The 23,909-nt window shown below is 43.7% G+C and overlaps 1 protein-coding gene across 1 annotated transcript in view; it reads right to left on the reverse strand.

The window, feature by feature from the left end:
- The window catches only part of LOC127222430 (plasma membrane ascorbate-dependent reductase CYBRD1), a 28,526-nt gene extending 15,898 nt beyond the window's left edge, over positions 1 to 12,628 (reverse strand). The window contains exon 1 of the mRNA XM_051184504.1: positions 12,342 to 12,628. Coding sequence (XP_051040461.1) covers positions 12,342 to 12,528 — 187 coding nt within the window. The 5' untranslated portion in view covers positions 12,529 to 12,628. The remainder of the gene's footprint in view (positions 1 to 12,341) is intronic.
- Between the last annotated feature and the right edge of the window lie 11,281 nt (positions 12,629 to 23,909).

The raw sequence follows: 23,909 nt of genomic DNA on the forward strand, positions 1-23,909 counted from the left end.
AGTATCAGCTCAGACACCAGTTTATGCTCCTCAAGGTTTTTCTCCCTTAAGGATTTAGGGGCACATCTCATATAACCATGGAGAGTAGACGGCTGTACCCCATGACTCCGTGGTCTTTAAACTACAACATGAGGTATTTTACAATCTGTGTGATCCAAGACAGAAAAATTAGTAAAGTGAAAATGTACAATATAGAAAGACATAACATAACTGGAGATATAACTCAGTGGTAGAGCACGTACCTAGCATGTACAAGGCGCTGGGTTCGATTCCCAGTCCTGGGGAGTGGGGCAGAGATAGGGGAATTACATTTAATGTCATTTCACACACACACACACACATACACACACACACACACACACACACACACACACACTCAGTATCAAACATTCAAAGACAACTGAACTTCCAGTGAAATGTTTTATTCTTCCCACTACCACAGGCAACACTGAAACCGAAAAAGAACAAAAAACAAAGAAACAAAAACCAAAAAACTGAAATCGGCCTTGTACTCCCACCATCTGGCTCAAAACTTGAGTTTTAAACCATTTGCAATCATGAAAAAGTGTGTTTGTTTTGAGGGTTGTTGTTTTGTTTAGAGCAGGGTCTCACTGTTATTACCCAGGCTGCTCTTGAACTCCTGACCTAGAGTAATGCTCCTGCCTCAGCTCTTAAGTGGCACAAGTTTTAAACTGGTTTCCCCAATAATGGCAGTGACTGAGCATATTTAACCCCTCACTGATGGCTGTGTTCATCAACAAAGTTCCGATTATTTTCCTGAGGGAAAAACTTGAGGCTATTCTGAAGTGGGATTCTTTTTTCTTTTTTAAACACAGACAATTATAGAGTCTCTGTGGTACTTTTCTATCTCTTCTACTGTTTCCTCTCAGGCTAGGATTCTCATCAGCTATAAGTTCAAGCCTAATTTTTGTTTTGTTTTGTTCTGTTTTTTGAGACAGGGTTTCTCTGTATTGTTTTGGAGTCTGTCCTAGAACTAGCTCTGCAGACCAGGTGGCCTCGAACTCACAGAGATCTGCCTGCCTCTGCCTCCCAAGTGCTGGGATTAAAGGCGTGCACCACCAATGCCTGGCTCAAGCCTAATTTTTTTTTTAATGTTGTCCCTAATCTTAACATATGTTATCTGTGTGGTCAGGGCACAGGGATTTGTATGTGTGTGTGTGTGTGTGTGTGTGTGTGTGTGTGTGTGTGTGTATGTTTGCACACGTGCGTGCGCGCGCAGCATGCACAGGTGTGTGTGTGTGTTACTTTCTGTGTGGTTAAAAAGGATTCCTTCTACTTTTAACAGTAAAATGTGTTTTTATAAGTTTGTGAAGCCAGTATCCAGTAGTCACAGGCAGCTGTGGGGTTGTAAAGCCTTCCTGTGAAAGGAGTCAAGGGCTTTCCCACATCTGTCCAGGCTGCCCAGACTCTGCTGCACAGCTGAGTGTATTCAAAAGGCTCTCTGGACAAGTGAAGGGTGGCCAGAAATGCTGTATTTTCAACTGTGTTTACACATTTCCCAAAATATATAAATATCCAAAATACCATGGATTTAAGGAACACTGGGTGAGCTTAACAAATCAGTGCACATCTTTCAAAAAAGAAGCTACTCCTAGTAGCTGTGAAACTGTCTAGAGAGGGGCATGGACCAGCTCTTGCTCTCCACACCAACCTGGACTGTATTCCTGAGTTGGGTGAGAAGGAAGGAGAGGGAGCGGGAATGGGGCGATGGGAGCAAGGGTTCTTCTGGGGGCTCTGACTGGACGGACCATTCCCTCCAGGAAATGAGGGCAAACATGAAATACATGAAAAAGACACTTTCAGAGCCTCCAGAGGACAAGCAATGGGTGGTTAAAAAAAAAAAGTTAAGAGGAAGGGGGAGCTCATAACTGCATGTGATTTTCCTCAAGTCTATCACTATGGAAATACAGTCAAATTATTTGAAAACTTGCTAGGTGTTAGATGTAAGAAAATATACATTCTCTAGGAGGCGATCTCTGGATTGATGCCAGCCATGTACACTTGTGAGTGTCTGTCACATGTAAAGTCTGAGTCTGTCAAACTGAGATCAGGTCAAGGATAGAGGACTTAGGGGGCAGATAAGTCCCCAGATATAGAAAATATCTGATTATGTTTTTATGTGCTTAAACCTTGTGACTCTTGAAAGTAGAAACATGTCTATAAACATATCTTGTGCCTGTCACATATTGGGAAGTCACAAAGTATCTGTGACAAAAAAAATTTGACGAAGTAGCAATTAATTCTGTATACTCGGCACATAAATAGATTCTCATGTGTAGACCAGGTTGACCTCAAATTCAGAGATCCTCTTGCCTCTGCCTCCCAAATGCTGGGATTAAAGGCGTGCACCACCACACCCTATTTCTTTCCATTTTACTTTTAAAAAGTAAGATATAGCTGGATAGAATGGCTCCCACCTGTTTTCCCAGCACTGAGAGTTTGAGGCAGGAGGATTGCTGCTAGTCCTAGGCTAGTCTGGGCTACAGAGTGAGTTTGAGGCCAAAATGAGCTACAGGGGACCCTTTTTTTTTTTTAAAAAAGTAAGATATATTTAAACATTTGAATATATTTAGATCATACAACATGATCTTTTATTATGAAATGGTTAGGTTAAACTAACTTATATCTCAGTTTTTGTTGCAACAGGTCCTCTTCTAAAATGTGTGTGTGTGTGTGTGTGTGTGTGTGTGTGTGTGTGTGTACATGTACTTCTGTCCGTGTGTGGAAGCTATAGGACAACTCTCAGAAGTCAGTTCTGCCACCTATCAGATTTGGGATCAGATCATCAAGCCTGGCTGCAATCACTGCTACACACTGAACCACATCACCAGCCCAAATCCTCTTCTAAAAGTACAAACTGGGATCTGGAGGAATGACTCGGAGGGAAAAGTGCTTCCTGTGCAATCGTGAGACCTTCAGTGTGGACACTGGGGCTAGAGACAGGTCCCAGGGGCTTGCTGTCCAGCCAGTCTATACTAATTGGTGCGTTCCCAGTTCAGTGAGAGACCGTATCTCACAAAATAAGGTGGGGAATGACAGAGAAAGATACTTGAAGTTGCCCTCCAGCCACACATGCACATACACGGCTAAGTGCTCCAACACATATATGTGTACATATATATCACACACATACATCACTAAAATGCACAAATCAAAATCTCAAGACAGGCTGCACTACAGACACAACTGCTAGTTTATATAAGATCAAATGTGGCTTTCAAATAAGTAAAAGCATTTGCTCTTGGGCCTATTTAACAGCACAAAGACAATTTAAAACTAAGAGTAAGCCGTTGAGTTTGAAATACATGGGAATTTGAAATCACTTATGAAGTCTCTGTAAACAAGGTGGGCCTTACACTTTCCTTCCCTCTTAGAATATTCTTTTCCCTTCTGGCAGGACATTCATAGCAGCACCATCCATCCTTAGAACTCATTTCCCTGTGTACCTACTTAACCAGGGCCTATCCAGAGGTCCTCAGCTTTAAAAAGGGCAAGAGCCCTCTTTAAAATCCTATAGTGACTATAAACCTAAATTTGCAACATATTGGAATACTAGGAAACTGAAATGAAGAGAGTGATGTAGATGGTTGGAATTTGGCTCAGCGTTCTGGCTGTGAGGCAACCAAAATCACAAAAGCAAATATTAGCAAATATATGTGTGAAAAGTATCAGGGCAGGAAGAATTCATCAACTGGCTAGATATTTTTAATATGGAAGAGTCATATATATATATATATATATATATATATATATATATATATATATTATTTTATGGGTATGGATAGTTTGCCAGCATCAATGTCTGTGCATCACAGGCAGTAAGTACCTGAGGAGACCAGAAGAGGGTTTTGGACCCTCTGGAACTGGAGTTACAGACAGCTGTCAACCACTACATGGGTGCTGGGAACTGAACTCCAGTCCTCTGGAAAAACAAACTGTGCTCTTAACTACTGAGCCATTTCTTCAGCCCCTGTCCAGGAGTTGTATGTTGTTAGACAATTGGCTGTATTACACTACTGAACCTGATTTAACCTGGTTGCTTGACCATGGCCAAGCTTATGAATACTCATATGAGGACTTGAACAGATTATCTCAGCCAGTTCTAAACATTAAGGGATCGGTGTAACCCTACACTCAACTGGCCTGGAACTTGGTTTGTACACCAGTCTAGTCTTGAACTCACAAAAATCCTCCTGCCTCTGCCTTTTGAGTGCCAGAATTAAAAAGGCATGTGCCACCATACACAGCTATAACCTACATTCTTTAAAACAAAAATGCTACTCATCTCTAACTAAATCAAATGGGAACAACTTATAGAAAGGACAAAAATACCCTTCCTTCCTCCCTCTCTTCCTTCATGTACTAAGAATAAGACCCAAGACATGCTAAGCAAGGACACTACCAATGATCTACATTCCCAGCCCACTGCTCATGTTTTATGCAGTAGTTTATACGCAGCAGCTGATATATATATATATATATATATATATATATATATATATACATACATATATATGCATGCAATTCAGGGCACACACCAGTTGTCCCAGCACCCAGGACACAGAGACAGGAGGATCACTGCTAGTTTGATGCCAGCTTGGTCTGCTTAGTAAGTTCCAGGAAGCCAGAGCTACAAAGAAAAACCGTGTCTCAAAATCAAACATACAAATAAATGTCAATCAACTGAATGGGATAATACAAGAAGAAACTAGAAACTAGATGAAGAAAAGAGTAAACTCTGAAAGGTACAAAGACTGTTACCACTGAGCTTTTGATCTTTCAAGAAAGTTTCATGTGAAAGAAAAATACTAAGAGAAAGATTTCTAGTCTGTCCTGGCTAAAGCGAAACAGCTGAAGCTGATCTAGGAACAGTTTAAAAGCTGCAAAGTCAAGACAGAACCCCTTGAAGGGATCTATAGAATATAGATTGAAATTTGGGAAATTTTGTTCATCACCACACTGTTGGGGGTTGTTCCTTCACTTCCTTAATTTTAGTTTGAACCAGTTTCTTACGACATTTTAAAATTATTTTTATTGTTTAATTTTTATTTCATGTATATGTATGTCTATATAAGGGTATTGGATCTCCTGGAACTGTAATTACAGACAATTGTGAGTTGCCACATGGGTACTGGGAATTAAATCCAGGTCCGCTTGAAGAACAGCCAGTGCTGTTAACCTTAGAGCCATCTCTCCAGTCTCTACTTTTAATTATGTGTAGGCATGTGTGGGCTGGAGAGATGGCTCAGCCGTTAAAGGCTAGGCTCACAACCAAAAATATAAGTATAGGCATGCGCAGGAGAGTGTAGGTGCCCACAGAGGCCAGATGAGTTAGATCCCACAGGAGTTATGCCTATGAGATAGATTACTGGGAACCAAACTCAGGTCATCTAGAAGAGCAGTATATGCTCTTAACCTCCAAGTCATCGCTTTCCAGCCCCCTTGAACCAGTTTTTAAATATCTGCGCTCTCTTGGAAAAATGGGAGAATCTGGCAGCTACGGACTGGCATCCCTACATAGCCACATTCTGCTGTTGCTAAGTAGGAGCTCCTGTTTTGCCAGACTTCTGCATGCCAGTCCACACCTCTCCAGCATCCCTATATTTAGCTGCATGAGGATGTAACCTGGTGTTACCTGTCCTCATAAAAGAGTCCCTTGTGTACAGTGGTATTAAGCAATGCCATTTGCAATAAAAAAAAAAAACCTCTGGCTGGTGATCTGTCTATACTTTGAGGAGCAATGAAAACCCTATAAATTCTGGATGGGAATGGCAACACTTTGGGTTTCCCAGAGAGCAGTGGTAATTGTTGTATCTTGTGTTTGTTTCCTGAGGCAAATTACCACAAAGTAACAGTCTAAAAGAACCAAAATTTGGGGTCTTCAGTGTGGTGATATATTTTTATGACTTATTAAAGCTTGCCTGAGGATTCAGAAAGCAAAGTCAGCCATAAGCTATAGAGGTCTGGCAGTGGTGGCACACATCTTTAATCCCAGGACTCAGGAGACAAAGGCGGACAGATCTCTCTTCCCAGGCCTACACAAGATTGAATCAGTCTAAGAGAAACAGAGCTCACACCTTTAATCCCAGGACTCTTGAGAGGTATTTAAGACAGGAACAGGGCCTCAGAGCTGGTATTCATTCTCCAGTCACACTAAGGATAGGAAGACACTGAGTCTCAGGAGTCTCCAGCCACATGGAGGAGAACAGAGCAGTCTGGGATTACAGTCTGAGGTTTGGTGAAGCCAGGATTGCCTTTCAGTCTGAGCTAGTGGCTGACTGCTTCGCTTTTCTGATTTTCAGCTTGAAGCTTGAACTCCATTATCTGTCTTTGGGTCTTTTGTTTTTCGTGTTACACTTCAAATAGCTCAGTGGTTAAGAGCACTTACTGCTCTCACAGAGGATCTGGGTTCAGTTCCCAAAACTCACTTGACAGATCGATCACAGCTGTCACTAATTCCAGTTTCGGGGGATGTGATACACTCTTCTGACCTCTTTAGGCACCAGGCATGCACACGAAACACAGGCATATATGCATGCAAAACTCTCACATACATAAAATAATTAGTTAGTTAATTAATTAAAGAAGAATGGAAATGTGAGTCAGCAACAGGGCCCAGTGGGTAAAGGAGCCTGCAGTCAAGACTAATCGCCTGAGTTCAATGCCTGAGACCCACATGGTAGAAGAAGAGAACTGACTCCCATAAGCTATCTTCTGACCTCTGCACACTTGAGTGCATGTGTGCGCTTTCGCACACGTGCGCGCGCGCGCACACACACGTAAATAAAAAATGTAATTTACATTTTTTTTTCCTTTTCTCAGATCTGAAGGACAGGACTTCAGAAACAAGGTGTTGACCAGGTTGGTCCCTGCGGAGGATCAGAGAGAGCGCATTACATTATTTTTCTTAGTGCTTGTCTCTTAGCAGGCTGCCCATGGTTTATGGTACAGCTCAGCTTGCAGACACACCATGCCACTCTCTGCTCCTATCCTCCTATGGCCTTCCCTCTCAGACTTTGTCTCTAACCCCCTCCCCTGTCCTCTAATAGGGAAGCCAGTAACTGAATGTGTAACCCATCTTCAGCCAAGGATGATCTCACTTGAAGGTCTTAATTACATCTGCAAACACCCTATTTTCAAATGAGGACACATTCTAAGTGGGATTAGGATTTAGATTTATTTTTTGGAAGCCATTTTTCAATCACCATAAAACCCTTACAGGGATCCTGGGTCTATACTGTGTCCTAGAAGATGCTGGGTCTTGTGGGGTATGAGGTGTTTAAGACCTGATCGGTTCAGCACAGGTATGCTCTCCTGGTATCTGAGCTGTCACTCAGGAGAAGGCGTGTGAGGATGACTATCGAAGGCTGTGGACAGCTACATGGACTGTTGCCTCCAGGGTGCCTGCTGAGAGGTGCTGCATTCTCTGCTTCCTTCCCTGTGTCCCGCTGAGCTAGATGGTTCCCTGTAGTGGTGGCTCCAGAGGTCTCTAGTGTAACAGAAAGATGAAATGATTGACTGGAGAAGGTTCTAGAAAGAGGAGGGGGAAAGAAATCATAGGCTCCCGTAATGACACACATGTCAAGTTCTATGGAAGGATAACCAGGAAAGTGAGGTAGTTGCCAGAAGAGGGTAAGAGTCAAGGGTGCTGGGCTTTTGTGTTTAGGGTTTACTTACTTAGTTCATTAGTTACTTTATGTGTATGAGTACTTTACATGCATGTGTGTATGTGTACTACATACCTGTCTGGTCCCCAGAACAGGGTGCTGGACCCTGTGAAACTGGAGTTACAGATGGCTGTGAACCACCATGTGGGTGCTGGGATCTGAACCCAGGTCCTCTGTAAGTAGAGTAGATGCTCCTAACCACTGAGCCACCCATCCAGCCCCCAAGGGTACAGGCTTTTTAAAGATGATAGACATAAAATATTGGAGCTAAACCAATGGGGTGTGAAGTAGGTGATTATGTGAGGTGCTGGGCAGTTGTGTAGGCAAGGTAAGAGGAGGCACAGAAAGTGCTCAGGTAGTCACAGGCTACCAACCAAGAAGCCTGGGAACAAAGGTGCTTTTCCATTATGGCGGAACTCCTTTCTTCCCTGGCTTTGGCTAAGTGGTATTTCTAAACTGCTGAACAATGACTAAGTGCCGGGGATGGTGCTTTTACTTTAGGTGCTTTTATTATTATTATTATTATTATTATTATTATTATTATTATTAACATCCTTAGAAATGAGTGGCTGTAAAATTGCATTTTGTTACTAACAATTGAATGATGAGACAGGACTAACTCACTCAACAGTTATTTATTACCAGGTGTATAGCTCAATGGTAAAGCTCTTGAGTGGCATGTGTAAATAGGCCTGGATTTGTTCCCGGCACAGAAAAAAAAAAAAGATACTTCTAATAAATAGGAGCAGAGGCTTGGAATGTGGGTTCACTAATACACAGAGAAAAAAAATAACAGGAAAAAATTACTGACCTATCATGCACTTCTAGGCACTAAGAATCCAGCAGGAGCAAAATAATTGTATTTAAAGTACTCTAACAGTTCCATTATTAAGTGATTCACATGTGGTTTTTGTAACAAAAACACATTTCAAGGTGCTTTGGATTGTCCATTCACACTCTGTAAAACCCCCAGTTCCCAGAAGCTGGGAGACTTTGTTACCAATGTTTCTTCCCCAAGGCTCTTGGAGAAGTCATCTGGGGACTTTCTCCATTATCTTCTTTGCCAGGGTTTAGTCTATGAGCCTTTTCAAATATATTTAAGTGATCTCAGAATTTGGTCACTTATAGCTGCATTAGGAGGCTATTCCAACTGCCTTTAATAGCTGCTCTCTCTGTTAGTCTTTTAAATGCTACTTACATGTAGTTTAATTCTCTCACAAAACCAACCTGAGACTATTACCCTATTTAATTTCTCTCCCTTCAGCATGTACAGAAAGGAAGGAGTATAGAATTGCCAAGACTTCTTTTCACTAATGTAGAAGCCTGAATTTTCCACTTTTTCACTGAAGAATCCATTCCAGCATACTGAACCTTTAAAAGGTTAGCTGCCACTTGGAGCTCTTTCCATTGTTTCCCTCTGTGGCCTTCTTTACAATGGCCATTTCTCTGATTTCCCTGTAGTATATTTATTTCATAGGAAGCATTTATTTTAGAGTGTACAAAGCCTCTTCTAACCTCTTCCTCATTCATGTCAGAGTCTGACTAGATTTCCTATTAGTTGGAGATTTTATTTAGCAGAGAGCAGTGGCATGCACCTGCAGTCAGTGGCATGTACCTGCAGTCAGGGTACACCTGCAGTCAGTGGCACACACCTGCAGTCAGCAGCATGCACCTGCAGTCAGCAGCATGCACCTGCAGTTGGTGGCATGCACCTGCAGTCAGTAGCACAGGACTTGCTACTGTAGTGCCAGGACTTGCAGTGCTCTAACAAAATGATCCCTTGAGCACCGAAACTCAAGGCCAGTCTAGACACCCTAACAAATGTTATTTTTTGTTTCAGAACTCCCAAAATCTGTTACACTTTAGGAACACATACATTTCCCAAAGTATATCTGGTAAATGTAGGGGACAGTGGTAGAGTGGAGAGATTTACCTGTGGCTTTTTAAAAAATGTATTTTATATGTATTTTGCCTGTATATATGTATGTGTATCACATGCATACCTGAAGCTCACGAAGGTCAGAAGAGGGTTAGGAACCCCTGTAACTGGAGTTATAGATGACTGGGAGGCATCAAGTGGGTGTTGGGAATTGAGCTCAGGTCCTTTGGAAGAGCAGCCAGTGCTCTTAACAGCTGAGCCATCTCTCCAGCCCCTTTTTGTGGGCTTATTCCATTCATAAAGCTTCCAAAGGACCCATCCTTATTCTTAACAGTTTCAAATACTACTTGCTGTTTACTTGATGCATATGTTAAATATTTTAAACTTAGAGTAGTGGCTGTGTATTACCTATACAAGCATCATCTCCAAAAGCCTCTGTATTATATAATAACTCACATCACATTCTCTACTATAAATATAACATCTTACGGTATAAAATGTCTATCCCAAGGCAGTAAAATGCCTTGTGACAAAATGGCTACTCTTTGACTCATGTTTATCTCACAGCCTCTACAGTCAGCTTGAGATGTCTCTAGAGGATTTAGGATGGTCAACAGTTTTTCTGACTTTATAGTGGCATGAAAGCCCTATGGACTCTGTAGATTCTGTACTTTAAGTTTTGATCTACCTAATCTGATTTTGATCTAGGCAGTGGCAAAGAGCCAGCCACTCAATCACAAGATTACAGACAGAAACATTCTGCCGTGTACAGCTAAGCCATGAGTTAGGTGTAGAAAATGCATCCCCAACTTGCAACTCCCAATGGATTTACTGGAGATGCAAGACCATTCTAAACAGAAAAGCATCTGTGTTTGCTCCTTCTGTTGCAGCCTTCCTACTGCTGGGCTGAGAAGTATTTGTGGACCAAGGTATGAAGAACTAGTAAGAACTCTACATGTGTCTACATGTATGAAAAGGCCATTTTACACTCTAAATGAATCAAGTGTGTAGCAAGCCTGGGATCCTTGTAAAATGATAATGTTGACAAACAGTGGAACATCAGCACACATAGACTAAGCTTAGAAGAGCTTTGACCAAGAGCAGCAGATGGAAATTTCCAGGATCTCCATATACACACATTGCTCCAAAGTAAGTAACAGATTAAGTTCAAAGTTTAGAGAAAACAGAAATCCTTTCAGAAAAAGTATAATGGATTCCAACATGAATGGAGAGTCTCAAAGTATATTTTAGATGAAGTTTGGCTTCCTAAAATGGCCACTTTTCAGAAAGCAGGATATCGCTATAAAAGCACAATCAAGTGAAAAGCACTGAGGGGAAATCGTTGAAAACAAAGAGCTGAAAGAACTTGTATTTCCTTGGGGACATTATCGCCTCCACATCTGTTTATTCTTGTATAATGCATCTGATGGGGACGCAGAAAATGCTCAATAGTGTTAGTCCTTTGTGACTATCTTCTCTTGGGAAGGTCAGGTAATGTGCTATGATCTGCATTTTCCTCATCCTCAACTACAGGCCGGTCCAAACCACTGAAGAGTTTCATGGTATCCAGAGATGTTCTGGGTGGATGGAAGCCATGAAGAGATGTTTGGGACTGCTTGATTAAACAGAGGGTATTAACAGCTCTGGCCAAACAAAAGGGTTCCACCACGAAGGAAAGAGCGCTTCTGGTGGCTGGAACTTTGGAACTTGGATATGTTTTTTTCAATTTAGGGTAGTGACCAAACAGCTAGGAACTGTGCAACGAAATGGCTTGGATGCTCACCTCAAAGCAGAGAAGCCTCGGTAGGCTGAGCATTACTAATACCTTCCCTCATATTTCTGTAGAAGGCTGACCACACTTGCTGGAGGCGGTAGAGCTGGTTTAAAGTGTGTGAGGGTGGGGTTGGGGGAGGGAGGGAGACATGGAACAGGATGACAATAACGAATGGATAGTACGACCACACAGAAACATTTTTCTTTAGGAAGGAAGCCAGCACTTCTGTGTTTGTGCTTGTTTGTGAGACTTTCAGTTTTGGTGAAGAGGTGGCCTGTTCGGAGGCCAGGAGGTTCCAGCTCTCTGGAACCTGTTGCAAGAGTCATAATTTCTGCGAACCAACCCCAGCACAATGGTTTTGTTTTTCCGAATGCATTCTCAAGAGTCACTACGTTTTGCAAAAGTGAAATAGGGCTACACCACTTTGGCTGAAGGTGACAGTCAAGTGGCATTGCACAGCAACACACACACACACACACAACACACACACACACACACACACACACACACACACACACACGGAAACCGGCGGTTCCATGCTGCCCTACTGCAGCTAGCAAACCGGACGGCCAGCTATTCCTCAAGGACACGCCCTGCCTGCATCTCCCACCCAAATTCGGGGACGCGGGCCCAAAAAGCAACTCCGCTACGAAACTTTCGCCACATCAACAAGTGGAGCGCAGCCAGGCAGCAGCGGTGAGTGCTGGAGGCGCCAGAAGCCGGGGAGGAAAGGACAAGAGGAGAGGGCGGAGGAGAGGACTCCTCTGGCTCCCGCTGAGGATGCTGCAGCGGGCATCGGAGCTCCCTGCCTTCCCCTCTACCTCTGAGACCTGAAGTTCAAGGGCAGGCCTCGCCAAAGCACCGGTTCCGAGCCCCTGACTGCGCAGGCCCTGCCCACACAAGTAACTTTCCCTAGTTTCGAAGAGTTCTCGCAACCCTCGGTGGTGTCCCGGTCCCCACCGCACAGTGACCCTGCCACCGCCCTCGAGAGCCCCAGTACCAATGCCCTGGATGAAGACGAAGCCGGTCACCGCGAGCACCGGGTGCCAGTTAAACTCGAGCGCGCCGCCGTCCCAGCCAAGCCCCTCTCGGAAGTGCAGGACCCAGACGAGCACGAAGATCACGGACAGGAAGCCCACGAGCAGCGCAGACACCAGCAGCCCCAGGAAGCCCCGGTAGCCCTCCATGGCTGTCAGCACCCCATGCGAGAGAACTCGGCGCTGCGGCCGCGGCCTCGGGGTACTGGCCCGGCGGCGGGACCGGGGCGGCGACTCCTCGGCGCCGTCTCCGCCCGAGGGGAGGAGCTTTCTCGGGGTAAGAGGCTGTGGGGCCTCCCGGGGGTGCCACGAGCTCCGAGTGGCCCCCCACCTCTTGCACCCTGATCACGCGGCCGCCGACTTTTGAACTCTTCCCGCCTTGATTCGTGCGGAGGGCTGTGACAAGGCTTGGCTCTTGGCTACCAGAGAGGCACAGATCCATTGGATGCGGTTAATGCCTACGGTTTTAGTAAATGAAAATTCCTGGCCCCCCGAGGATGGAGAGAAAGAACTGGGGTAGCTGGTGTGGGTTGTAAAGAAACACCTTTGGAGCTGAGACTGATGCTCACACTTGATTCCAACACTCAGCAGGCTGAGGCAGGAGGATAGCAAAAGATGTAAACCATTCGAGGCTACATAGTGAGCTCCAGACCAACCTGGCTACAGAGACCCTGCCTCAAAATCAAAACAGAGCAGAGAGAAAGGAGAAAGCTCAAAGTTTGCCTAGCGTGCACGAAGACCTGGGAACAGTTCTGAGACCCGAATAAACCGGGTGTGGCGGTGCACACCTGTAATCTCACCACCGGGGAAGTAGAGGCAGGAGGATCAGAAGTTTAATGTCATCTCCAGTTACAAGGAGAGTTTGACGCTAGCCTGAGGTACATGCTACGAGGAGATCTCAATAGTAAGAACAATAATGACAAGAAAAGAAAAGAAAAAAACCCAAACAGAAAAGAAGCCACCTGCAACCTGCACAGGTAGCTGCTGCTATGGACTTGCTTAGAGTGTGGTAAAATGGATTTAAAAGATGTCCGCCTGCCTAAACCTTGTGATTTACTTCGATGAAGACGTGCTGGCATCCTGCCCTAGATGGGCCAAGAACATTGTCAGCATTATGCACACTCTCAGAGGAGAAGGATTCTGGATGCTGAGGCTTCTAAAACGCACTTGGAAATGGCTCACTCTAGCCCCTAGAGACCATAAAAAGTGCAGAAAATACAGTGTGCATGTGGGGTGGGGTGGAGCCTTGAAATGATTTTCCAAAGAAAGGTTTTATGAGCCAGTGAGATGGCTCGATGGGTAAAGGCACTTGTCACCAAGCCTGACCACTCGAGTGTGATCCCTGGAAACTACAGGGTAAAAAGGAGAAAACCTACTCTGCAAGTTGTCTTCTGACCTCTACATCCACGCTGTGCTCACAGAACATGCACACACACACACACACACCAAATAGATGCTTAAAATTAATTTTAAAATAGTAAGAAAATACAAAAATTATTTTAAAGGTTTGTTTATTTGGATTTAGGTCTGTGTGCCTCATGCATGCAATGCCCACAGAGGCCAGAAGAGGGCATTGCATTCCCTTGGACTATAGACAGATAGTTGTAAACCTCCATGTGGTGCGCTGGGAATTGAACCCTGGTCCTCTGGAAAAACAACCAATGTGCTTAAAAGCTAGCCAACACTCCAGCTCCAAAAATATTGTATGGTTTTGTTTAAATAAAGGTTTTAGACCAAGGAAGCAGAGTGTCAAGCCCTGGTAATAAGGCTGGATTAACGGATATGAGTTTGAGACTGTGGCCTGTAGCCATGACATTAAGCAAATGGGAGAAAGGAAGCTACATCCACAGATCAAGGCTTCCTATAATCTGATGCAGCCTAGCCCACATTTTTATCACTTGCCACAGTCTGACTGCCCCTGGATGTTATTGGCTGTAAATGTCTCTTGGAGCTTCCTGAGCATTCCTATCTATCTTTTTCTCTACATTACCTGACCTCCACCTCTTCCAGAAGCCCTCCAGTCCTTCCAGGCCCCAGACTATATTACTCTCAACCACATCCCCATTCAATGCCTCTACACCACTTTCAAAGATGTGATATAATACCCTGTGGCAGTCTCTGCTCTCCAGACTTTTATCTTCTTTGGCATATGGGAGTTTCTCAACACATGTTTGTCGATTAATGTGTCTCGAGGGTCTTGACAAAGGATGGACAACATATTCAAAATGAGTAATTTGCTAAAGAACAGAACTGTTTGTGAGCAGGACGTGTGAAACCACAAGGTATTCATACTGTCCCAAGCCTATAGCAGAGGGGGTCACTGGAGTTCAGAGTGGGGAGGGCAACCTGGTGGGAGAGGTGCAGCCAGCTTGCAGGGGCCCCCAAAGGAAAAAGACCGGAGGGGAGGTAACTATTCGACCTTTACCCTCCCTGCCCATCTCCTGGAAAGGTCCTCCAGTGGCTGAGCAGAACCTAATCCCATATCCCAAGGCTGTGATGTAGCTCTTGCAAGTCAGCTCCCCATGGCGCAGAGCAGAGCGCAGGAGGGACAGGCATGATGACACCTTTCTTCGTGTGTGTAGGAAGTGTCGGTGGAGTTTCTGTCCTGCCCCATCACACAGCTTCTTAGTCCCAAATAAACACACGGAGACTTGTGTTAATTACAAATTGTTTGGCCAATGGCTCAAGTTTCTTATTGGTTAGCTCTCTCGTAAATATTAGCCATTTCTATTAAACTGTGTATGACCACAAGGCTGTGGCTTATCTGTAATGCTCTAGCTGTTACTCCTTTGGAAGCTACATGCCATCTCTCTTCCCACTCTTCTCTGCCTTCTTCCCAGAATTCTCCTTGTCTGGTAGCCCCGCCTATGCTTCCTGCCTGGCTACTGGCCAATCAGCATTTATCCATCAACCAGTAAGAGAAACATATATTCACAGCATACAGGACATCCCCCCCCTCAAAGAAGTCCATTATTCTCAGGGCTGGAGAGATGACCCAGCAGTTAAGAGCACTGACTGCTCTTCTAGAGGACCTGGGTTCAATTCTCAGTTACCGACAGGTTAAGGGTAGGAAGGACCTATTAGTCCCACTGTGTCTCCTTGTCTGGTCATGTTCTTTTCTTCATTTTCCTTTCTGTTGGAACTTTCTGATATACTCTCTTCCACAGCTGAGCTCTCACGGGACATCCACTGCACTGCCATGCCCCTTTGCCCCCATAGGCTTTTAGTTCCTGTGGTCCCTTGTCCCTGATTTTCATCTGCCTTGCTGGGATGCCTTCTGTCTTTTTGCGCCTCTGACAATATTCAACTCATTCAACCGTCTCAAAAGAAATCCTGTGTGTAAACTTAGTGTTTCCTGGTAGATTCGAACTAACATAAATGGAAAACTACTAATCTGGTAGTACTGTGACACACATGCTGGACATGGAGAACAAGCTCTCTGCAATTATCCTCTGACCTCCCATGTGCATGTGACACATGTTTACCCCAGTCCTCACAAACACAAAAGTAAGTCATAAAAACCTAAAGTTCTATCAGAAGCTGAATAAAGAACTGAGAGCCAATATCAGTCTCTCCTCCTTCAAGGTGATTTAGTGTTACACCAGTAATGGACAGCTCACATTTCTGTCTTATTATGAATGGAGGGATATGTTTAAGTGGCACAAAATCAAAGACACAATCCCAGTTTCTTCCCTCCTTTTCCCTAGACAAATGATGTGGGGATCAGAAAGTTGTCGTGGGTACTGCTCAGAAGTAGAGGACCTGCCGAGAATTCATGAAGTCCTGGGAGTTTGGTCTCCAGTACTAAAAGAAAGAAAAAAAAAAATGCAATCATCAAGAGACTCATGGCTGAGACTGTGGTTTGTGATGCAAGCCAAGCCCAAGAAATGGTCAAAGGCTCCTTAATGAAATAAAAGGATTAGTGTTTTAAAAGCACGAAGTAGGAAGCCTGCTAATGGGACAGATATGCTTTCATCACAGGAGGCATATCAAAGACAGGCAGGCAGGTTATCTCCAGGAATTCATTTACCCTGGGAGGGGCCCCTCCCTGGGTCCACAAAGCACACCACATACCAAAGATGAATAATACCGAAAATAAGAAAATACAGCGAACACAGCTTGGAGCAGTTGTTGACAGAGAGTATTTAACAACACATTCATGGAGACAGATTGAGGAGCTTAGAGTCTAAGATAAAGCTAGGAGTCAGCAAGGAATGGAATGCCCTGAAACATGTTTCCTATAATCAAGCTCCCACACGCAAAGCAAGTTTTATAAGCACATTGGGCGGTGTGAGTGGGGCGTTATACTGTGTAAGGAACTGGACTATGCAATTAAGGAGGAGTCCAAACCATAGCTTTCTCTACCTTTGGAGGTTTTTATTGGGGCCTTCTGGTTGACTTTAATACAACAGAAATAGGGTATTCTAATGATAACCCTCCCGTCACTGATGCATTTTCTAAAAGGGCTTTCATAGGCAGAACACCTCAGAAATAGATTTCCAGAACTTGGTCTCAGACCTCAGGGCCTTAGTGAAGTGGGGAAGGATTGTGTGAGCATAAAAAACAACTCTCACTAGAATAGTCTTGCTCGCTCTCTCTCCCTTTCAAAAAAATGTATTTATTTTGATGTGTGTGTGTGTGAGAGAGAGGGAGGGGAGAGAGAGACAGAGAGACAGAGGCAGAGAGATCAGAGGACAACTTGTGGGAGTCAGTCCTCTCTTCTACTGAGTGGGTCCCGGGAATTAGGACTTGGGTCATCAGGCTTGGATGCTTTACCCATTGAGCCATGTTGCTGATTCCAGAGAGTGTTGGATATTTCTAAATAAAATTTACAGGCAGATAGTTTAAATGTATCTTATTAGCTCTTGGGAAGGCTTACTTGTATCTTTGTGACTAGATGAACGTGAACGCGTTTTTAAAGAGAAAATTAACTTGTCTAAGTCCAATTTTCACTTGTTTTTCAAAGTAATTAAAATTTTTTGAGACAGTCACTAGAACCTGTATGGGCTGGCTATCTTGTGAGCCCCCAGGGACCTGCCTGTTTCTGCCTCCCCACGGCTGGAATTACAAGCATTGTTATGTCCAGATTCTGAACCCCCAAATCACCAAGAGACTCATTCTGATGCACAAGCAAAGAGTCTTTTATTGTTTAATGAGCTAACTGCATTGATTAAGGCCCTTTGTCCATTCATCACTGTGGATGGCAGGGGGAACTTACTGGGCTGTGTAAGGGTACAGTCTCAGGGTTGGTGCCCTTCTGGGCTTGGACAACCTGTCCTGTGTTGGTCAACTGGTTGTTATGGCCTGTAGGCCCTCAAAGGGTGGTTGCTATGCTCTTCAAATCACTGTTGTGTCACTTGTACCTTAAAGCACATCCAGAGTACCCACAGCTAACTTCTGATTGGTTCCTTGTCATCATGAGGGTATCTGACCTCCTAGGTCAGGCATGTGCTGAGTCAGAGGCCTACTGCAGTGTCTTTTCTGCAGCCTGTCATGGCTGCCAAAGCAGGGGGCTGGTCCCTTCAGCATGTGCCAACATGTTTGATTTTTTTTTTTTTTTTTTTTTGAGACAGGTCACATATTGTGACATTGGTTGGCCTGGAACCCGTTATGTAATCCAGGCTCTCCTTGAACTCACAGATATCTACCTACAACTATCTTGAAGGTACTAGGAATTAAAGGTGTGTACCACCCAGTAACATGTTTACTTTGGGCCTTTTTCTGTGAACGATAGGTACTGGACTCAGGCCTTCATGTTTGTGTGGCAAGTGTTTTGCTGACAGTACTATCTCCTCCAAATTTTACTTTTGTTCCAAAATAACTTGGCTCCCATCAATTATGTGTTCATTCTATCCAATCCTAGGTCCTTGAGGTTCCAGGCAGACAACAGGAAGCAATTTGTAACTAGGCACCTGAGCTTGCTGCTAGCCTGCTGTGACATGCACAGGGACCAAAAACTGGGCTATAATTTCCTAACCAGTGATAGAATAGTCTTAGAATTATTTAGGGTCTTAAGCGGGTGGATGTGAACAAAACACAGATGGGGAAAACAGCATTTTTATTTTCATTAATACTGAATGAAATTGAGCAATGTCTTTATTTATGTGGGTGGATGACACTCATATTTGCAGTTGCTATCACTTAGCTACAATTGATAGTTTTATGGCATAGAATTTTCACAGATATCATCTGAACTCAGCCTTTTTTTTTTTTCAAAGTAACACTAGTTACTGCTGAGAATTGCAGTTAGTTCAATGCCAACAGATACTTTATTACATCAAAAATTTATTTTTAATCTTCAAAATGTTAGTAACTCCTTTTCAGTGTGATTGGTTTCCTACAGCTTTGGGTTTGGGGCTTTAAATGCACTTAAAAACAATTTCCTCAGGGGTGAAGTCTTATTAGTTTGCTAAAGGAGTCCAAGTCACACAAATGATTGAAAGTCCTCAGGCAAAACAACTTCTAAGGTTTATTTCTGCTTTTAAATCTATGAAGTGAAAGCTGGACCTGCCAATCAAGGGAAGGCAACCAACTAAATCTGAGTCTCATCTTACAAAGTCGTTACCATCCTAAATGTCATAGGAGTGTAAGAAAACAACACTTGAACAATTTGAGAGTCATCTTAGAAAAATCAGCCTAGAAAAGCCATTTATTTTTTTAATCCAGCAAGGCTGTGGAATCTGAGTTCTCCTGACTCACACTCCTAAAGGAAGAAAAAAGTCTGTCTCTCAAGTGCTTGATTTTTATTTATGGACAGTCTGGTTGATGCTCTGTCAGCACAGCATGCTCTGACCAGAGCCGCAGTCAGGCTGTTTGTTGTGGGTACCTTAATTTGCTACAGGTTTTCTTCTGCCTGGGTCCTTTTCTTTCCTGACACACCTCCTTGCCCCAACACTCAGACTTGCCTTCTACTAAAGCCCCATGATGAGAGAATGTCCTTCTCTTACTCTGTACTAAACAGAGCAATTGCCTGGCTCTTACGTTAAGCATCGGTGATCTGTGCTGAGTTGGTCATGAAAATTATGCTGCTTCATCATCACTTAGTATATATTGGATACATGTTTCCACCAATTCAATGCTTCCAGAAATACCATTCCTCAGATGAGGAAACCAGACCACAAGGAAGGCAGTTCGTACAGCCAGAAAATAATGGGGTTGTGAATCAAATGTGGGTAGATTGGATAGAGCCCCACAGACACTGCTATCCTGATGATTTATTTAATGAATTCCTTAATTGTTGACATCAACATTCGTGCTTTTGTAGCTTTTCACTATTCATAAACATCTTAATGTATTTCTGGATGCTTTTGAGGCAAATTTTTTAATTGAAATTGCTAGATTATAATATTTTAATCAAACAGATAAACTGTCTCACAAAAGATTGTTGCAATATTTACCATAACAGTATCAATATGCCCAATACAGTGTGTTACTTTTCTCTCTTTTAAAGCTGTTTGTTAAATTGATGGGCATTGTAAGCACCTGCACTGACTTTTGGTGCCAAGGTCACCTGATATGGCCAGGGGTTGGAGGGGCCACAGCAAGACTGAGGCTGTGACAATTTTATTAAGAGCACTCAGAATTTTTATACCCTTATCAGAAACAGAATACAATGCGGATTGCCAGGATCGATACAGTAGTAGTAGTTGCCAGGATACAATAATGTTTGAAAACTACACGGGGTACACAAGATTAATGTCTAAGACCAATTGTCCTGTCAAGTTCCTATGCTTCCTTGACTTCTCAGGGAGCATACAGAGGAACATAAAGTGGCCTGAACTCCTTACTGCCTGAGGGAAGGCACACAGTGTCCCAGGAGCCACAGAGCTTAACCTGAAAAACCCAAGATGCACGCCTCTCAAGGCAACTAGGTCAAGCCAAACGCCATGGTTCCTGGCAGGACATCACATGACATCTCATCTCATGTGTTAATTAGCTTTTGGTCACTGTGAAACAATTTAAAAGGAGAAAGCATTTACATTGGCTCACAGTTTCAGAGTTTCACTCCACAATTGGCTGATTCCATTTTGGGGGAATGGGCGGTGGGGGAGTGCGATAGTGAGGCAGACCATTATGGTGGAGAGGACCCCAAAAGCGAAACTGCTCATCTCCAGAAAGCAGAGAGAGAGAGAGAGAGAGAGAGAGAGAGAGAGAGAGAGAGAGCTAGGCATAAGAATACTTTTCAGGGCATGGCCTCAGTGACTGACTTCCTTCAAATAAATCCTACATCCTATCTTCCTTCCATGGCCTCCAATGAGCCATCATATTATGAGTCCATTAAGGGATTAAACCATTGAGTCAGAGTCCTTATGATCCAATCGCCTCTCAATGATTGGATCAACCAACTGGGAACCAGGCCTTCAACATGAGTCATAAGCATATTCATAGTATAACATTATACTTTGTATTTCTTTGTGGACAGACATAGGTCACATATATAAAGTGATTGATTGTTTGTGTTCATTCTTCTATGATTGCTAGTCTTTGCTCTAAGGATTCTAGTATGGACAGGGTACACCCCCAAAAGGCTTAGTCCCCAGGACACTGCTTTTAGGAGGTTAAATGGGTTTCCACAAGGCAGGACCTAATGTAATGAGAGGTTCTAGATCTTTGAGGGCATGTTCAAAGGGATCATGAGACACCCTTGCCCCACACTAGCCTGTCTGTAATATTCTTTTCCTAATACATTATTAGTATAGTGTTTTGGAAAGATTTAATAGAAAAAAGTTAGTTAACTGATCATAAGGAGACAGTTTCCACAGTGATTTTCTATCATGAGACACAGTGAATTAGTCGGGATATTTTAAGTCATCAAAACTGTTATCATGAACCATAAGAAACTTATAAAACAAGTGGGAAATTTGAAAAATGACTGGATAATTTTATCTAGGCATTAGAATTATATGGTCCTGGTTTTAGGAGTTGTTATCTTCAGAGATTTGTACTGAAATATGTACATAGAAAATAAATTGTGTCTCAGAATCTTTCTCTCCCAATGACCCAGTGTGAAAAGATAGATCCACTATAATGGTACATGCTGTAAGAAGGACGATCAGAAGTTTGAGGTCATCTTGAGCAATTTAGTGAGTTTGAGGCCAGTTTGGAATGTATGAGATCCTCTCTCAAAAACCAAAAGTGATAATGAAACAAACCAAAATGAAAAGGGGGGATGGGTGAGCAAAACATGTTAGGTGCAAAGAACGTACTGGAGATCCTAGCTCAGTTCTCAGCACTCTCTCCTCTCCTGAAGACTACTGAAACACACAGTTTATTTATCCAAGAAATACCTATAAGAGGCGATGAAGTCAGGATTAGAACCAGATGCCTGACTGACTGTCAAGGCTCCCCATCATCTGTCTCAGGTTAAGAAAGGAGTGAGATGACGGGTCAGCAGTTAAGAGCTCTGGCTTCTTCCAGAGAACTTGGATTTGATTCCCAGCACACAAAGGGTGGCTTGCAACCATCTGTTAATTCCAGTTCGAGGGGTCTGGACTTCCTCTTCTGGCCTCATTGGGCACCAGGCATGCACAGGGTCCACAGATGATCACACAGATAAAACATTCATACACGTAAAATTAAAATGTCTTTTAAAAGAAGGAATGGGATCCTGGCATGATATCTTACGCCTGCAATCCGGGCCCTTGGGAGGGCGAGGCAGGAAGACTGCCATGGGCTCAAGGCCAGCCTGGGCTACACAGAGTTCCAAGCTATCCTCAGCTTCAGAGTGAGACTATGTCTTAACAAAAAAAAAAAAAAAAAAAAACAAAGAAAAGAGAATGGAGAGAAGTGGGAAGAGATGGAGAAATGGAAAAAGAAAAAAGGAAGCAATGAAGGAAAGAAAGAAGGGAAAGAACAAATGAAAGGAAGGAAGGGAACCATTCCAGGGGCTAAAGGTGTAGCTTAGTGAACGGAGTGTGTGGCTAGCATGAATGAGGACCTGAGTTTGAGTCCCACCATTTTATAAAACCCGGAGTGATGCACACCTACAGCCCCAACACTCAGAAGGCAGAGGCACAAATTCAAGGTTGTCCTGACCTATATTGTGAGTAAGTCAGGTTGAAGTCAGTTTGAACTACATGGTACCATATGTTAAAAAAAAAGAGAGAGAGAGAGAGGAGAGAGGAGAGGAGAAGAGAAGAAAGGAGAGGGGAGGGGAGAGAAGGGGAGAGCAAAGCCAGGGCAATTGATAGGACTGCAGATTTAAAACAATAAACAGTGAATGCCTTATCTTCCTGCCTCCAGCATGAGGCCAAGCCTGGAAGTCTAGAGTCCAGGGCCCTTTCCCCTACAACCTCACAATCTACAATCCCCACACAGGAAAGGAAGTTTCGAGTTTCTCTGTGTCATGAGGCTACCTGTTCTTGTTTTAGAGGCTAGCCCCTGGAGAAGCTAAGCTGAAGCTGCTTCCCAACAGCCATTGTGAGTTCAGGAAGGCGGCTGGGCCACCCAGAGTGGAGCTTAAACACGTCGCCATCAATGGACATCTCACCTGCACTCTGTGTCTTTGGCTGATACACTTACTATCAGGCCTGTACAACACAGAGGTAGTGTTAAACATAGTTTTCTTTAAACTGTTATCTACTTAACAAAGATAACACATGGCTAGGAAGTTAAGCGGCAAGGAAGAGTTGCTATTGAGTTAGAAGGTACGGGAAACAGGAACTACCACCTGCTCTGATGAGGGGGTTTTGTTGATGTTGTTCTGCTGTGTGTGGTTGATGTTTGAGGTGGTTTCCTATAGCCAAGGCTAGCCTTGAACTCCTGATCCTCCTGCCTTCACTTTCCAAGTCTGGCATTATAGGTGTGTACCCAGCTAGAGAGCTTCTTAAAATCCTGAAATGACTATTAGAGGCTGGTCAGTAGTTTTCTGCTGATCTTTCTTTACAATGCCTGCTTTTTCATCACTCTGCCCTAGTCAGAGTTCCTTTAGTTGTAGAAACACAAGCCTGTTCCTTCAGTGCGACTTATAAAGAACAGAGAGAATGCAGTGGCAGAGGGTTTGCTTAGCGTGTGCCTGGGTTGGCTCCCACTACTCCAAATGAAAACAAACAAACAAACAAACAAAGGACAGGAAAACATTCCTGCAGTGCAGTCTTAGAGGCTGATCACACAAACGACGTGGTGTGCTCTCACCATCATTGCAGATCCATGAGCAAGAGGGAGGGATGGCAGGTAGAGTGAGGCTGGGCAGGGACCATATTTGCTCTGTGTATCAGTTGCTTTTCTATTGCTGGGATAGCACACCAGGACCAAGGCCCTTATGGAGGTAGAGTTTACATGGGCCTACAGTTCTGGAGGGTGAGAGTCCATGATGACAGAGCAGAGGCAGCAGGCACTGGTGCCTGGAGCAGAAGCCGAGGACTCACATATTGAACTGTAAGCACAAAGTGGAACACTGAGAATGGCATGTGGTTTTTAAACCTCAAAATGTGCCCCATGTGACCTACTTCCTCCAGCAAGGCCACACCTCCTAATCTACCCATCCAGGGCTGGGTATTCAAACATTTGAGCCTGTGGAGGACATTCTCAGT

This window comes from Phodopus roborovskii, unplaced genomic scaffold, assembly GCF_943737965.1.
Source record: "Phodopus roborovskii unplaced genomic scaffold, PHOROB, whole genome shotgun sequence".
Lineage (NCBI taxonomy): Eukaryota > Metazoa > Chordata > Mammalia > Rodentia > Cricetidae > Phodopus > Phodopus roborovskii.